The 18210-nt window shown below is 38.1% G+C and overlaps 1 protein-coding gene across 4 annotated transcripts in view; it reads right to left on the bottom strand.

Annotated features, from left to right (window-relative positions):
* kcnc2 (potassium voltage-gated channel, Shaw-related subfamily, member 2) overlaps nt 1–18210 on the bottom strand; it is a 316011-nt gene that overhangs the window by 20534 nt on the left and 277267 nt on the right. For 2 of the 4 annotated variants that reach the window (XM_051920010.1, XM_051920013.1), the window contains exon 3: nt 1415–1579. The exons of the other annotated variants lie outside the window; for them this stretch is intronic. In XM_051920010.1, coding sequence (XP_051775970.1) covers nt 1415–1579 — 165 coding nt within the window. The remainder of the gene's footprint in view (nt 1–1414; nt 1580–18210) is intronic. 4 annotated transcript variants of the gene reach the window in all.

The following is an 18210-nucleotide window of genomic DNA, read 5'->3' as shown; positions in this document are numbered from 1 at the left end:
ACAAACAAACTGTGATTGCATTCACTACACCATTGGCACGCAGACTTATTTTGCTAAACTGGAAGAATCCTAATTCTCCTCTTTTAAGTCAGTGGGTAACCGATGTTTTATATTATTTGAAATTGGAAAAAATCTAATTCTTAGTTAGAGGATCTGTGCAGAACTTTTTCAAAACCTGGCAGGATCTAATCAATAATATTTTAGAATAAGCTCTTAAAGCACTGAGGAAGTAGATTCTCTTCCCATTTCTTTTTCTTCTCCATTTATCTTTATCCGCCTATTAAACTCATCAATTTATTTATTTTTACTAGCTTTAAGTTTTACTCCGTTGGTCATGCTCTCTTTCTCAGGGGTGGGGGCAGATTTGTTTTCAATCCTATTTTTTGTAAAAATTGATCTATTTGTATGGAATGATGACAATAAAATCAATAAAATTAAAAAAAAAACCAGGAAGCCCCTTCATACTAGGTCATGCTTTTGAATTGCAGACCTGCCCCTCCCTGTCATTCATTGGTCAAGAGTCCTGTCTTCAATTCAAACGTGCGACCTGTGTGAAGGGGACTCCTTTATATTGACTACTTTATTCTTCTTTATTTCAAAATATTTTGGCAAATAATAAATAATACATGTGTTTGCATGCTTGAGCATTCAACTGGATGACTTCACCTGTGGATTATTCAACATGAGTTAACATTAGATATTTTCATGGACATGTTTTACATTCTTGACTGTTGTCTAGTGTTGGTAACCATTGGCTTCTGTTAGAATTGTTGTTATGTCTGTTCTCTGGAAAACATGAGATTAAAACTTTTTCTCACCCATCACTACAAATCTCATGGCGTAAGTAACATAAAAAATATAATTTTTGCATGGAATATTGCTTTAACACCATACAAAACTGAGACATTCTGGTATGTCTAAAACAAAGTTCTAAATATATTTAAATGTAAAGACAATAGTAGTCAATGTTTATTAAATGAAGAAAAAGAATGAGATTTTCACACAGCACCATTTTTTTTTTAAACATTATTACATTATTACTAGCGTTCTTTGACTTAATGTTAACATTTTGACACATTTTGACAAAATTTGGATCGACAAAAACCACTTAAGTTGCTAAAACAAAATGTTAACACCTTTTTTGAGGTCAAGCTTCTTTTTTTCAAATGTGCAGCATGTGCCAATATAGTAAGTACAATTCAGTCTCCTTTGCTAAAGTGGAAATGGTGAAAAAAGGAAGGATTCTGCAAAAAATAGGATATAATATAAGAACAATTACAGTAAAAGGCTACCTGCATGTCAAGTTAAAAGACAAGCTGCAGTACTTGGCTGCAAATGTGATGTGCAGAGGATTAATAAGTATTAACTATCTGCTCTTTGTAGGGTTTTTGTACCTAATGAAAGATAGCCATACCTTTCCTGATCCCTCCATCTGAAGAACATGAGTAATCTCCTGTTGTCAATAAGAAACATGTTCCCCCTCTTCTGCCTTTGTCTCGGGTACTAGAACGTCTCATTGGGAGCCTTTGATCTGGTGACAAAGGCGGGTCGCTTCCTCCACTTTCTTCACCTGACAGCACTAGGTGAAAGCACCATGCCATTTACAGATAACAATCAGTTACACTGGTAAAAAAGTGCAAAAAGCCACATGATTTGTGCACAATGAAAAACAGCAAACAGGAGCTCTGTGCTACTCCCCAACCTGAGTCATGAAAGCCCAGGATTATTTTTCTTATGCTATTGTGACAATATGGACATTGATCTAAAAATGTGACACAAGACATTTCCAGAGGTATTCAGATTAAGAAAAAAAAATCAAGGATTTACAATTAAGCATTTCATACCCTTTTTTCCTTTAAATATCCAATGCATGTTAACGGTATGTTGGTTGTATGAAAACATAATGAGCTACAAAAAATGAACATATTTTCATCCAGTATACATTTCTCTTTGTAAATATTGAAAAAAGGAAGAAAAAAAATACCTGCTTTTGCTGTATAGACAATCAATTAGAGTGGAAATGAAAAGAAGCAAAAATAGAGAATACTGCCTTTGATTTCTAAGCATTTTAAAATAATACTTCCTCCTGTTTAATAAGAATGCAGTAGTCATTACACTTTGATGACGCACTGAGCTAACAATTATTATTAATCATTTATTTACCTATACAGTTACTGTCATCCTCATGACGCTTTATCAAATACACTGACATTAACCGCATATCGTTTTTTAGTTCAAGGATTCTGATTGGAATCATCTTGTAACCTGTAACACGGAATGGCCAAACTATTCCAAATGCTATAGCTGGTTTAGTGTTACTCTCAGTGCACCACTGAGTAATTTAAGCCACTGTACCTGAGTGTGGAATCACAGCTCTACAGCAGCTGATCTTGACAGTGTCAAGAGCAGAGAAAATTATCAGGGTACAGCATCTAGCACATGCTGCCTCAGCCATGCGCACAGTCTGTTTGAATTTCAGTTTCATCCCAAGAGATATAAACACACTCCAGTCCATTAAGTGCTCCCTGTAGAACTGTTTGTACTTATAAGTACAACTACCTCACTGTAAACTTGCATTACAGTTGTAATATTGCACTACCTGAGTCATTTAAACTTTCATATAGTATATTTTTCATTATTTTTTTATCGTAATATTATTATTATTGTTGGTGTTGTTGTTAATTATTATTATTGTTTTTGTTGTTGTTATTTTACCATTTTATAGGAAAATAAGTTTATGGAGGATTTGCATATTGAATCTCATTGTACCATACAATAACAATAAAGAAATTCAATTCAATAAAGAGAGCACGTATTTACAGATTATTTCCACTGGCTTCGAAGTCAATTTAGATTACCAGGCACTATCTTCTGGGAGCTCCTGATATCATTTTTCAGATGAAATACAGTAAGTATATATATTACATTAAACTGATAAATGTTTAACTTCATTTAAATAATGTATACTGTTATTAAATGTGTGGACTCGGTGGACAGCGGTAGCGACCAACTGGAGCCCCATTCAGGGATTGTTCCTGCCTCGCGCTGTATGCTTCTTGGGACTGGCGCGACCCTGGATGGATAGATAGATGGATGGAATAATTAGACATGTACTACGAAGATATTTCAATGTTCCTTAAAAGTTTTGAAGAATTGGCATTCTAAGCTTACAGATGGCTTGACATTTATTAAAGAGCTGATTATGTGGTGATTAGTTACTTGGAGAAAGAAAAGGAAGGACAGGAATTGGGGGTTAGTACATCTGAAACAGAGAGTACTGCTGCAATAAATTATTTCATCAAGGGTCGCGCAAAGCGCAGCAAACATCTTGCAGGAGACAGGAGCAAACTCTGGATGGGGCACCAGCTCATAATTACACCTGCTCCACTGTGGCCCCATGTTTAATACATGCTTTAATTAATTTCATCATGAAAATGATATCAAGCATACATCTTAGTATTTAAATTGTTCAGAGAGCTGTAATATTATGAATATAAGGTATTCTGTGTCCTGTTGGCGTAAGGGAAAGCTCGTTTAAGAAGCAAGTAGTGATTCACACACATAGAGTACATTAAAGAACACATAGAATACAAAGCATTTAACGTGCTACTTTAGTTATGATGGGATTATGAGAAACTAGAAAATTAAAAGATTTTAAGTTTAAGTTTATGATGTTCTACTTTAATGACAAAATAAACTACGTGATTAAATTGGAAATTTTGAGATTAAAGTTGGCATTTTGAGCTTTTTTTCTTTTCTCTGTATCCTAATAAGCTTCCATATGATACACAGACAGTGGGCTATGACTCACCTTTTCATGGCGACTTTGAAATCTGCCAACTTCTTTTTTATTTCAAGCACTGTGCCACTTTCTGAACACGAACTTTCGATCAGCTTCTTTTTGTTGTTTATACAACTGCTTAAACCAACAAATAGTAAGTTTTTCCTTGCCTCCACTTGGCATTCACTGATATTCTTCCTTTTTCCCTGTGCTTTTGCCATTGTCTTTTCACAGAATGCTGAACTTAAGGGGATATTTATATTGATATTAATATTTAAAGAGGCATAATTCTGGGAGGGGCGGCAGGCACGTGCTCATGGATTTATGTAGCGGAAGTGCATGGAAGTTGGCTTATGCACGGTTTTCTGTATCTGAATTTTTTTGTGCATACGCACATTTCAACTTTTGTCTGTACGTCATGTTTTAGTGTGAATTCTACGCACGGTGTTATGCATGAAGCCCTAAATCTCAGGTGATTTGGTAATGCCCAGCACCTGCCTTCAAGGCTGTCACAGTAGTGACATGACACACCATGCATGTCCAAGCTGTTTCCCCTAAAAACGTGGTAGCGACCATGCCACAAAGTGGCGCTGATCATGAAAAACAAGATGGCATTGAAAAAGATGTAAATAGCTAATAGCATTATAATACATTATAATAACAAAAAATAAATATAATCAGATTCAGCAATCCCCAAAACCATAATAATAAGTATAATTATTATATTATACATATTCCACCAGAAACAAGTAAAAATGAAATAAAATCAAACATACAACAAGAAAAGGATAGGTTGGATGCTGTCCAGATTTTGCTTAGCAAGGGTGGGAACATGTTGACCCTCCGGAAGTTTCTTTCTGTATCAATGATAGTTTTATTTATTTATTTATTTATTTATTTATTTATTTATTTATTTATTTATTTATTAACATTAATGGGTGTCAGAGAAGTATGTAAAATCCTAACTTTAAGACAAGCAAGGAATTAATCAATCACTGAACTTTTATAGTAGACTAAAGCCAGAAATTATAGATAGATAGATAGATAGATAGATAGATAGATAGATAGATAGATAGATAGATAGATAGATAGATACTTTATTAATCCCAAGGGGAAATTCACTAATTATAGTCAATAGTGCTAGGCCATTACCTGTATTGCATAAACTAAAATTGTATCTTCTTTTTAGAAAGAAGTCTCTAGTTGAATATAGATCAACTACCTCAAGAGGAGGTTTTTAGGTATTTAGGTATGGGGTAATGCTTATGAATGATGGCACAAGACACTTAGATTTGAACTGCAGCCAAACTACCGCAATGTATAAAATTATGGTACATTTATGATATATATATGCTGGGAACTGTAGTCCATTGGGGCAGCCCTGTCAGTGTCTGTGGGTGCCACCAAGGGGTGATGCAGGGAGTTGCACTCCCTACTTTATGGGACTTCCATATGACCCAGAAGTTCTTCCAACACGTAATGCCCTGCTACTGGTAGTACTCCCAGCTCATCAATAAAAGGAACTGTACTGCCTTTTCCAGGCAAGTCGGAGCCGGGAGAGAAGACAGGTGGCATTTGTCTGGGAGGAGTAGAGGAGATGAAGAGAGGATTATATTGCTGTGTGGAGGTATTCTTTCTAATAAAAGTTTACATTTTTAACCCGGGACTGTGTTGGTGCATTCATATTGTAATGGACGGCAGGGCTGGGCTGACATCCTGGCCGGGATAAACCCAATACCCTTACCTGGCAGGTAGGCCAGTGTAGTGGATGGACAGGGGGGACTGCCTTCCAAGAGTACATGCTCCACCGACACACTGCATGGCAGCATTCCTGAGCCAGTATGCCCATTCATGTACCTGCAGGCATGTTGGAAGTTGCTGTTCTGTGGGTCAGCCTTGCTGGGTTCCTTGGGCGTCAACAAGGGCAGCTGCTGTGGAGGGCTCTCCCTACATTCAGGGGCTTCTGCCTGACCCGGAAGTGCTTCCTCCTTGACACTGGAAATATTTTTGGGTATGGCACGAAAGAGGCCATCTCTGTCTACTCAGTAGTCAGAGTCGGGAGAAGGTGGATGAGACTGAATGGGAGGTGTAGAGGGAGAAACGTATTCCTTGTTGTGTGGTCTATAAAGAAAGAAGCTGAAACCCTTTGGAGGTATTGTGTGAAATAAACACCTTGTAGTTGAACCCAGGAGTGTGTTGTGTAGTTGTGTCCGGGGGTTTAGGGCACTGCAACGCCCCCCTACAGGTCAAAATATACAGTATATACACATTTTATATACTGTATATTATATGTATATATATTTGTATACAGTGTATAGTATTGATTATACAGTATGTTCAGAATGTGAAAAAATACATTATCTGTCTCTAAATGTGAATGGTAGAAAATCAATGAGAAATGTGTACATACTTTGCCTGAGTTATACAATAAGTACCCAGTAAAAATGGTTGAATGTGTAGCGACGTGTTCCATCACTTGAGTTAAAGGGTAATACACTGTAATCATGCCTTGTTATACCATAGTTAAAAGGAAATCACTGAGTAATTTAAGTGTGAAAATCTTGTAACAGGCATTTAATGTCATCTTACACTGTTAGACCTAACTTCATACATCTTTTCATGTTTACTTGGCAAACATCATCCTTTTTATTTGCTAGGTATTGGATGATCTTGTAGGATGGAAGGTTTGAAGGGCTGCTTAAGTGGAATGATGTCCTTGGATGCCCCTGGATCATAGGCTGTCCTCTCTTATATCCTAAAAACATATGTGTGTGCGGGTGTTTAGTGACTTTAGACTGTCCTGGCATGAGTGTGGCTGTAAAAATTAATGCTCCCTGCAATAGACTGGCAATCAGTTTTGATTATTAGATTGAGTTATGTATTTATAAAAGCACATTTAAACAAGTTGCGCCAAAGTGCTGTACAAAGAAACATTACAATAAACACAATGCAAACAATCATGCAGAAGCAGATTAATAAAACAACCAATTATAACATCCACCACAATCCCATTATACACAGTGAAAGGCAGAAGAAAACAAGCAGAACTTAAGCCGACTTTTAAAAACCTTGATAGAAGATGAAGACCTGATGTCAAAAGGCAAGTCATTCCAAAGCCTAGGAGCAATAACTGAAAAAGCTCTGTCTCCCCACGACTTCAGCCAAGATCTTGGAACTACAAGGAGTAGTTGTCCATATGACCTCAATGCTCTTGGTGCCACATAGGGGTGAAGGAGGTCACAGATGCATGGTCTCGTTCCAAAATACAAGGCTTTAAAAACAAGCAAGATTTTAAAATCAATGTGACACCTCACCAGTAGCAAGTGGAGAGAGGCTAAAATGGAAGAGATATGATCCTTTTTTCTCGACCCAATTAAGAATCTAGCTGCAGCGTTTTGAACCAGCTGAAGGTGCGACAGAGCAGATAAGGCAACCCCACATAACAGGAATTATAATAATCTAGCCGAGATGTAATAAAGGCATGAATGCTTATTTTCAAGTCCGTTCTGTGAAAGAAAGGATTTTAGTTTAGATCAGTTCAATTGGTAAAAACTGGACTTTACTACCATGGAGATTTGTTTTTCAAAACTTAGTGACGACTCGAAGATGATACCTCGGTTTCTGACATCATTATGAATCATTGATGCCAAGGAGCCTAACTGAGTGCTGATTTCAACGGCAGATGTGGTAGGACCAAAAATAATTTTGGGTTGGTCCCTGGTTTGCACCCAGTTCTGCCAGCACTGACATTGCCTACTCAATCCCAAAATTGTTACTGATGAATGGAGAGAGAGAGAGAGAGAGAGAGAGAGAGAGAAGACTTAGGACAGGGGTGTCAAACTCCAGGCCTGGAGGGCCACAGTGGCTGCAGGTTTTCATTCTAACCTTTTTTGTAATCAGCAAACAGTTTTCATTGCTAATTAACTCCTTTTCCTTTCATTTTAATAGCCATGTTTTTAAGGATTCAGTCCTCTAAATGTATTCCTTTCTTCATTAAATGACAGCCAAACAGAAATGAGATGTGAAACAAGCCAACAGATGACCAGCTAAATTGGGATTTCAAACTCCAACCAATTTCACTCCAACCAGTCTCTTAATGAGAAGCTGATTCTTGCTGTTAATTAAACCCATTATTTAATTGCATAGCTTGTTGCTGCTATCATAATGCAACAACAGACATTTCCAAAACAGTTGATTTTTCTGTTTTTTCTAAGAACACCATCTAAATGTTTTGGTGACCTGAGAGATCAACCTTACCGAGACCAGATATTGTGTGATGGGCACAGGTGAGCTGGTCATGTGGCGGCTTGTTTTGTGTGTCATTATTGTTTGGCTACTAATTAAGAAAAAAGAGACAACTAAGGGGCCTGAGTGAAGTTAATTAAAACTAAGGCAAAATAAGTTAATTAGCAGCAAAACTGGTCAGAATGAAAACCTGCAGCCACAGTGGCCCTCCAGGACTGGGGTTTGACACCCGTGGCTTAGGAGCACATGCTGATATAGCACATTTTCACACCCACCACATGACAAACCAACTCAGGATCCCAGATTAGGACCTGAGTGCAGCCATGCAACAGGTGACACCTCAGCATCACACTAGTTCAGATGGAATGGAACACTGTGAGGTTTTTTATGGTGGCTGGAGTGCCAATTCTGCCACCAACCCCCAGGTTTTACCTGCAGGGTCTACATGCAGGGCTGGACATCATACCCAGGTCGGGGCAAGTGCAGGTTAAGGGCCTTGCTCAAGGGCCCAAAGAAGTAGAGTCACTTTTGGCGTTTACGGGATTCAAACCGGCAACATTTGCCAGTGCAAATCCCTACCCTCAGAGCCACCACTCTGCCCACAGATGAATGAATGATCTTTTATTTTCTATTCACTTGGAAATATACAGTATTCTTTGCTTTGTCAGGATGCAATATGAAATAAAGAGTAATCAATTGATCGATATTGTGCCATTCATTCTAGGCACGTTGTTGGTGCAAAGAGCATCTAACGAAGAACTGCATTGGTTAAATTTTCCAACTTAAAATGTAACACCTAAGGTTTTAGAAAGCTGTGAACCCCCAAGTGGTTAATGCAAAACAATTTAAACCACAAGGTTCCCATTTTTCTCTCCATTTCTAGCTCACTAATTGCTTCATCTGTCTGTGCTACATCTATGATACATCTATCTAAACTTTAATTAAACATATTAATTAAGAAAAAAGGTGCTAGAACGTAAAACCAGGAGTTTTCTTTCCTCTTTTAATAACATAAAGCAAGATACCCATCACATCCAGCAAATGTGTGACTCCCACTTTATGTGTGAGTCAGAGCAGAATGTTTTCAGTCTACAGCATCCTCCCCAAAGCCTTTTATCTCAGCGTTGTCTAGGAAACAGAAATGTGAAATATTAAAAAAAAATGTAAAAAAGACTGCTGCTTCTTTGCAGTAAACAACAGATTTTGCATATCTTTCACTGGCAGCTATTTATATCAGAAATAGATATTTTCAAAATAGAAAAGGTTTTTCTTTTATGATTTGCATTCATAGTGAAAATGTTAGTGAAATTTCAGCAATTCTAAATTAATCTGCATGCATTTATAGCATACGATTCATTTAATTTGTCTTCAATGATGACAATTAAACCACAATAATAAAAAAATAACTCTGGAAATGGCCCTGGTCTCATTTTTAGGGGAATCCTTACATCTACTTGTGTCTAACAGTGTGACACACCTGCAAAAGCAGAAAGCTGGCATGGAGGATACCCCACACATTTAGTTATCCCATGATTGTCACCTTTTTAACTCAATAATTAATGACTATAAAATGTGATGTGAAAACATACACCACTTCATGTCGCATCATACAAATGGCCACAACTTTGTTTGTCAGATAATGTATCATTCAGCACAAAGTGTACTGCAGCTTGAAAAGTCAGCAATGATGAGAGAAATATTCATCCTTAATAATAAATGTGCCAAAATCAATCTTAAAAAAAAATCATAAACTTAGCATGAATTATTCATATTAAATAATTTCAACTCTATTAGTATATTTAGCTAGTTATTTTTAAGGAGCACTCAGTCAGGTCGACACACATTCCATTATTTACAGGTCAGCAAATACCCTGATGTAATAAATGAAAGATAAATTATTCATATCATGAACGAAAGTAGAGTTCCAGTCCTAGAATGGTTAAGAAAAAAAACATTGTCGCCTGTTTTTCTGGATGGTCTGCAAAAAATAGTTTGTCTTTGCTCCTGTCAAAAATGTCAGGTGTTCTTTATAGATTAGAGGGTGCTGAATCCAAATTTGTCACTGCAATTGCTCTATCTCATCCAATTTTTGAACAATTAATATTTAAAATGAAAAAAAAACAAAACATTATTTTAAAGAAACAATGTAATATAGTTTTAAAATTTAGGAGTCCAAATTTTGAAATTACAATGGTAGGGTGTTTTCTCAAGCGGCAAACAGTAATCGACTTAATCTGCTACTAAGGTGAATTCCCCACAAATGATTTGTTAGTGTAGACATATAACATATTTTACTTTTATAAAAACGCAAAAGGACTTTAAAAATAAAACAACCTGCACCGTCAGGCAGCTGAGATGCTACTGAACCTCTGGAGTGAACAGCAGGGATGCATTCACTAGCAGGATTTCTCTCCCCTTCTTTTTATATTTTATCTAAAAATTTGTAAAACCAGTAATGTTTGTAGTTACAATAAAAGAAGGATGTGAATTCTTTTACCATTTACTTACCTGCTGCATCGTCAAGCCAGTGGATGGATCAACCCAACCTTGCAAATATCTGTATAAACCATTTAATCAACAACTTCTTGAAAATAAAAATTAATCTTTCTTACTTTCTAAATTTAATGTATGGCTATTTTGAAGGAATAAGAAGAGAGGAAAAAAAATACTGATTGAGAGTAGCAAATAGTTGGTTGTGGGTTGTTTCCTCTCAACTAACACCAAGAACAAGTAAGAATGCCATTTTTCAGCTCAAAATATACTTCAAATAATATTCTGAGCATGAAAATACTTTTGCCGTTAAACAAACATTAACTTTTTTGAATGAATCAACAATTTGTTTCAAATTGCCGTTTTTACTGAATTCAATAACTTACAGAAATGGTCTGAGGTAGAGCAATTCCAATTTCAGAAATAGATCCGGTAGACCTAAATCTATACACAGTACACAGAATTTTTTAATGCAGGAGGAGTTTGGTGCAAACCAGTATATTTAATTGATTTGCAAAAGAAACTTGGCAGCAGGAGTAGAACTCCAGGCGACATGATGACATGGCAAATAGGATAGGAGTTATTATCATTCACACCACTAGATTTAACAAACGTTTTTATCTTTCAGTAGATAAAGCCATCTCATACTGTCACTTTTACTGCTGTATGTTCTTAAAGACATCATCTAGTGTTGTATTTCAGGTAAGTCGTTGTATTCAGTGTCTGTTGTTGGCATAGTATTACTGTTTCTAGCCTGTGAGAGGCACACAAAATCAGTGTCTCTTTGTACAAATAACATGTGGGGTCTGATTTTAAAGTTTTTGGGACTGTTGTGAATTTTGTGGGATCCCCTGAGGGCCTGTGTGTTAATCTTTCTGCATTTCTGTAAAGCTTAAATCTGATATGTAATATAAGGATAATCATTGGTAGGTTTTCCTGTTTGTAACTTTGGAGGCAGTGTGCCTGAACTTCAATTTGGCAATACTGTGATTTAGCGGGACTGTGGATCAGAAAGAATGGCTGAGTTTTTAATAAATAATATGTTTAGATGTGTTAGTCCCCATGGGTGTGCTCACCCAACTGCAGGGAGTTGATGAGGTAATTGGGGTGAGACGCACCTGCACGTGAGGGTGTTATTGTTCTTATTTGCTTCATTGGCTACATCAGTGTGTGATTAAGATGCTGTGCCCATGGAGCCATATAAGCACAGGCCGGCACAGGAGATGGAAAAAAAAAAAGAGAGAGGAGGAGAACGAAATGAAATGAAACAATGAAAAAGTCTGAACAAAGGTTACCTGGAGTGAACGCAGGAGTGAGAGAGCAGGTGTGAGAGAGAGGAAGCAGACAGCCTGGAGGAGAAGAACCCCAGGAGCAGGGTGTGAGGCTGACACTCGGGGTTGCAGTGTTGGATTGCTCTAGCGGAACATTTACAGAGAGCTTGAGTGACCAGGAGTTGTGCAGTTTGCCTTTTAAGTCTGGGATGGCAGCGGGAGCTGGCAACAGAGGTTTGGAAATTGAGCCTTTCCGTGTCAATGGTCCTGAGGCTGGGTCCGGATCAGGAGCCTTGCGGTGAACAATGAAAGCGGCATTGACCCCGACTTGTTGACCACGTAGATGGAATGCTGTGCCTGTCGAAGAGGTGTCTCCTCAGTTGCTAGGTCCTGTTGGGGTTAAGCTGAGGAGACAGCTGTTTTGAAGGGTTGTGCCAAGGCTCATTTTTAAAGGACAGTTTACTGCCAGTCGTCTTAACTTTGTTTTAAAGGATTTAATTATTGTAATTTTAACCTCCACATTTAACACCTTGTTTTTATAGATTATTTGTTGAACTTTGAGAACTGCACTTTGGACACTGTTTTGATGAGTTTTTTTTTTATTGTTTCATAAAAGTACTGCACACTTTACACCTTCCCCTTGCTCCATGTGTGATTTGTCCTCATCTGCCTGCTCATTCGGTTACATTATCGACAGTGTTGGATTCAAGAGGCTCCCAAATTGGAAGAGGGAGCTTGGAGCGGATACACACCGTCACAGATACTAAATATATAACTAAACCATTAACTAATGTCTGCATCTGAGCAATGGTGGGTTTCACAGGTGCATTCTGAGACAGGGTCATGAGGTTTATCCAGGACACATTTACTTCATTTCTGTGAACAAACTTTATGTTAAATGAGGCACGTACTATCAAAAGTTTAAACTGTTAAACGTTGCACAAAAAGTGTATAAAAGCTTCCCTGCTCTTATGAAAGGTGCACAACCACTAATATATTGCAGCCAGGGTCCCTGGGTGTGTGACCAAATAAAATCCTTGCTTTGGACAACTAATGATAATAGTGTGTGTGATTTATTCTTATTTAGGTAAATTCTTACATAACCTCTTCAAACAATAAGCTGCAATTTGAATTTAAATCATTCCGATTTACTTGAATTAAAATTAAAACAGGCCAGCATTTATTTACATAACCAGATTAAAAGGTTTTCTGCACATAGCGACAATGGTCCAAAGCAAAATAATAACATTAATAATAATAACTAAAGTTAAGAGGCTGAGGTGACCTTAATGCCACTTGTTATTATAGGTTCCTGTCAAGACCATCCCAAGATTTTGCTGGAATTTATTTGTTTAAACATACTGGGGCTACCTGTAAATTTTCTAGACTCATGGTAGTCACACAAGAACCTCTTATACCCAGGTAAAAAGGATCTTAAATGGTAAGTGAAAGCTCCACAGCCACCAGTTGCAAGTATGTTTATTGTCTAAACGAGAGTACATTTGTGAGATGCAATTTAAATACTCAAAGTCCACCTTCACCTAGCTAACCATCTCTTTCACTCATTACCATCACAAAATGTTGCTGGTCACCCATGGCAAGAAGCACTTGGCAGGTAAATAACTCTTTTCCTTCCGCGGTCACTCTAATCGGTCACAACTTTTGGTTCACCTCTGATTCTCCTGATCTAACCTCCATTATTTTTATATTTTGACTTAAAAATCAGGTTTTAGACATTATGGCACTGTTTTATCGAATTATGATTTATTATGTTTTGCACATTGTACTGTTGTATATTGTATAATGATGTGGTATTTTATATTGCACTGTCATTTGTAGACTAATTTCTAGCAAATGTATTGAATGGAAAAAACGTTTATTTGATTCTGTTCACTTCAGTGTTCTAGCAGTGATTTTGAAGTATTTATTATTATTTGATATAATATACTTAAATCAAAGACCCATTTGAGAAATGAACAACCTCATCATTTGGTGAAAATACTGCAGGTAAAGTCAAATTAGACTCAGCAACAACTTCTGTTGTATTATTTTGATTATTCCAGAAAGCTCCACTAGACTAACTACCACAAGCCTTGATCGCTACAACTTCATGGCAGCAGGATTGAATCATCCCCTCTTCTGACAACAAATGGCATCTGTGAAGGAGCTACATGGCTATGTCGGTAAGTGGGTTTAACAATTTATTCTCAAGCTGGGAAGGAGAGAAGATTTTATATTTCAAAAGCCCCTTAGTTTACAGTTCCCAACAAAATGAATCCAGGAAAAGATCGAGCAGACTTTCATTTGTTGCTGCTCCACTATGGTTTATGGTGAACAGCGTCACTATATAAATAAGGACACCATGATGAGCTGTGTGCTGTCACCTCCAGTTTTCTGGGTCTGTTCATAGATTTGTAAATCCAGAGAATTTCTAGCAATTGTAGAATTTGGGAATTCATGTCCAGTCTTTGTTTAAAACCTGGCCATTTAGTAATAAATTCTGGGAGCACCTATATGTGTGGAAGGAGTTTTATGACAGTTGCTCTGTGGTTTCTGACCAAACACAGAGCCAACAAAGTTGAAAAAGAAAATGAGAATTGCTCTGTATTTTAGCAAATTATAAAGTATTTCTTTGCAGCAGAAAGGAGATTTGAGTATTTCAAATGGATGGGCAAGCAATGTAGCCACCTCAAGTTCCTGATACAGTCTTGAACCCGTGTAGTTCAACACAGCAAGACCATCGGGATGTATTTTCTCTTTAGTTATTTGTTCCTTTATACTGTTCTTTGTCTCCATATAAAATAAAGACTGATCAATTAATTAATGGCCAGGCATTTGGATTTAAACCATAGTACAACTAATACAGCCTCCATCTCTTTGACCCCACAGTAAATGAGTGTCACTTATCCTGCTTATTCTCCAGTTTTATTCAATATTCATCAACCTTTTTGGGATATATTCACTGTTAAAAATGTATTACCCTAAGTTCTTGTCTATAAGCCGGACTCATGTATTAGCCGGAGACCAAAAATCATACGAATTTTTAAAATAAAATCGTATCATAGATAAGCCGGACTCATGGATAAGCCGAACGTACTATAACCTATAACTAATAGAAGGGAGGGAGGTCAGTGGTCTCACTCGCGCCCATTTAATTTCTTTAAGGGGGGAGAGAGTGTGAGATATTGCCGTCTCTCTCACTCCCCGCATGGCGCGGTTGGAGCGGCCGGAGCGCGTTCTTTCTGCTCTGGGCGTCGCCGAGTCAACACGAGCGCGTAGCGGTCATTTAAATTGTGATTTTATATGTAAGCATATTTAAATATATATCGCGGATTTCTGCGGACAATGGGTCTTTTAATTTCTGGTACATGCTTCCTCAGTTGGTTTGCCCAGTTGATTTCATACAAGGGACACTATTGGCAGATGGCTGAGAAGCTACCCGGCTTACTGTTCTCTCTCTCTTGCGCTGACTATCTGTGATCCTGACGTATGGGGATTGAGCAGGGGGGCTGTTTGCACACCTAGACGATACGGACGCTCGTCTAAAAATGCTGAAAGATTATCTTCACGTTGCTATCTTTTGTAAAGCTGATTCCTGAAAAGACATGCTGCACAGTGCTTCGCATACTTAAAAGCTCGAAGGGCACGTATTGATTTTTGACTGAAAAACAAACTCTCCCTCTCTCTCTCTTTGTCTGCTCCTGACGGAGGGGGTGTGAGCTGCCGCCTTCAACAGCTTTGTGCCGCGGTGCTTCGCATACTTAAAAGCCAAACAGACATATTGATTTGTTTGCTTCACTCCTTTGAAGAGGAAGATATGTTTGCATTCTTTTAATTGTGAGACGGAACTGTCATCTCTGTCTTGTCATGGAGCACAGTTTAAACTTTTGAAAAAGAGACGAATGTTTGTTTGCAGTGTTTGAATAACGTTCCTGTCTCTCTACAACCTCCTGTGTTTCTGCGCAAATCTGTGACCCAAGCATGACAATATAAAAATAACCATATAAACATATGGTTTCTACTTTGCGGATATTCTTATTTTGCGGGTGGCTCTGGAACGCAACCCCCGCGATGGATGTATAAGCCGGACTTATGTATAAGCCGATATTCTATTTTTTCATTTTCACAACTTTTTTCCTTAGATAAGCCGCGGCTTATTGACAAGAACTTAGGGTATATATAACACATTGTTTCTTTTTTTGTTAAAAACCACAAACATGGGTCAAAGTACAAAGGATTTGATGCACCCTAAATTAACACAAGTCAGTGTGAAATATTGTGACAAATATACAGTATATAGATTTTTTTTAAACCCATTAATATGCACAATTTGACCAAAACTTTGTGGAGACCTGAGCATCACACATGGATGAGCTTTTTGGACAACTAATGTCAAACCCATTGACATTATTAAGCATTTAGCTCCCTTCTTGTGGGTACAGCAGTCACCACTCTTCTGGGAAGGATATCCACAAGAATTTGGAGTGTATCTCTGGGAATTTATGCCCATTTAGAGCATGTGTAAGGTCACATACTGATCTTTGATGAGAAGACCTGCCTCACAATCAGCGTTCCAGTTCATCTGAAAGATGTTCACTAGGGTTGTGGTAGGGGCTCTGTGCAGGCCACATAAATTCCTCTATGTCTTTATGAACGTGATTTTGTATACAGTCATGCTGGAACAGAAATGGGCCTTCCCCCAACTGTTGTCAAAAGTTGGAAGCACACAATTTACTACAATGTTGTTGAATGTTGTAGTATTAACACTAACTTTTCACTGGAACCAAGGAGCCTAACCCAAACCCTGAAAAACAGTCCCAGCTCATTATACCTCCTCTATCAAACTTCATAGTAGGCACTATGGAGTCAGAAAGGCAGCATTTTCCTGGTATCCACTATCCCAAATTCATCCATCAGACTGCCAGATTTCATCATAGCAGAGAACATGTTTTCACTACTGCAGAATCGAATAACAGCTTGCTTTACACCACTCTAGCCAACACTTGACGTAGCACATAGTGATCTAAAGCTTGTGTGCTGATGCTCAGTCATGTTAACCCAGTACATGAAGCCTCTGATGCATAATTTGTGTGCTGATGTTGCATCTAGTGGCAGTTTGGAACTCTGTTGTGAGTACTGTAACAGGAGATAGGTGATTTATATGTACTCAACAGCCCTGCTTTGTGAGTTTGTATGGTCTATTGCTTTGTGGGTGAGCTGTTGTTGCTCCTAGATTCTTCCACTTCATAATAATAGCATTTAATGATGACCATGTCAGATCTAGCGGCGTACAGATTTCATGTACTGACTGGCAAAGGTGACGTCTTATGATAGTGTCAGTAGCCAAGTATGATCAGTATGATCATTCCTACTGACAATGTTTGTCAATAAAGATTACGTGCCTATATCTTTATGCATCTGTTAACAATGGGTGTGACTGAAACACCTCAACTCAGTCATTTGGGACAGTGTCTACATACTTTTGGTCATATAATATATAAATATTTGTGTGCTTATAAAGTGTATATCGCAAATTTCTGGGTACCTCAAGGCCTGTACCCCTCTCCTTGCTGAAAAGTACCAGAAGTGCATAGACCAGGATAAGAAGATTGATTACCTACTCTTTTGCAAGAGCAACAAACTCAGAGAGGGCTTGTGCCAGACTACCCATAAGGCAGAATCCAGTATGGAGAGAATTCATGCAAAGGAAAAGTGATCACTGACACATTATACTGTAAATACTTTAAAGGCCTGTTTTGAAAGTTTTCATTCAGAGTCCACATGGTCCCCAATGGCTCTCTCTATCACTTTTATATATACAGTGGAACCTCAGTTTGCAAGTAACTTGGTTTACGAGTGTTTTGCAAGACGAGCAAAAATTTTTAATAAATTTTGACTTGATAAACGAGCGAGATCTTGCAGTACGAGTAGTACATATACTCTTTGTCTGTTGAGTGTCATGTGATCACAGCTGAGCTGATGGTTCTTCTCTCTCTCGCTGCGGGATTGTGGGCAATCGTCTCCTATTCTCTGTCTGAGTCGGCGTGCCTCACTCATAGTAAACATCCGTACAAGCATATACTGTTTACTACAGCATTAGCATTGTGACTGCGTGTGCGTGCGTGCTTGTGTGTGTATGTGTGTGTGCATGCGCACGCTCGTGTGTGTGTGTGTTTGCGCGCGCGCACGTGTGTGCTGTGACGTGCGAGTCCCCTTCTTGCACACTAAAATACAAAGCTGAGTCTCAGTACTTTAGCAACACCAGGTTTATTCAGCTTGAAACAGACACAGCAGTCAGGCAGGGCCCTGCTTATTTATAATGCTCCTTGTTCCTTGTATCACCCATCGACGGCAGGTGCTTACAGCATGTCTGCGATCTTTTCAGATTCGCTTTTACGGCGAACTGCTACAGTGCTAGGAGAC

The sequence above is a fragment of the Erpetoichthys calabaricus genome, chromosome 1, assembly GCF_900747795.2.
Source record: "Erpetoichthys calabaricus chromosome 1, fErpCal1.3, whole genome shotgun sequence".
In the NCBI taxonomy this organism is placed as follows: domain Eukaryota; kingdom Metazoa; phylum Chordata; class Cladistia; order Polypteriformes; family Polypteridae; genus Erpetoichthys; species Erpetoichthys calabaricus.
Note: the sequence above shows the minus strand (reverse complement) of the source record. Positions and strands in the feature narration are given on the sequence as shown.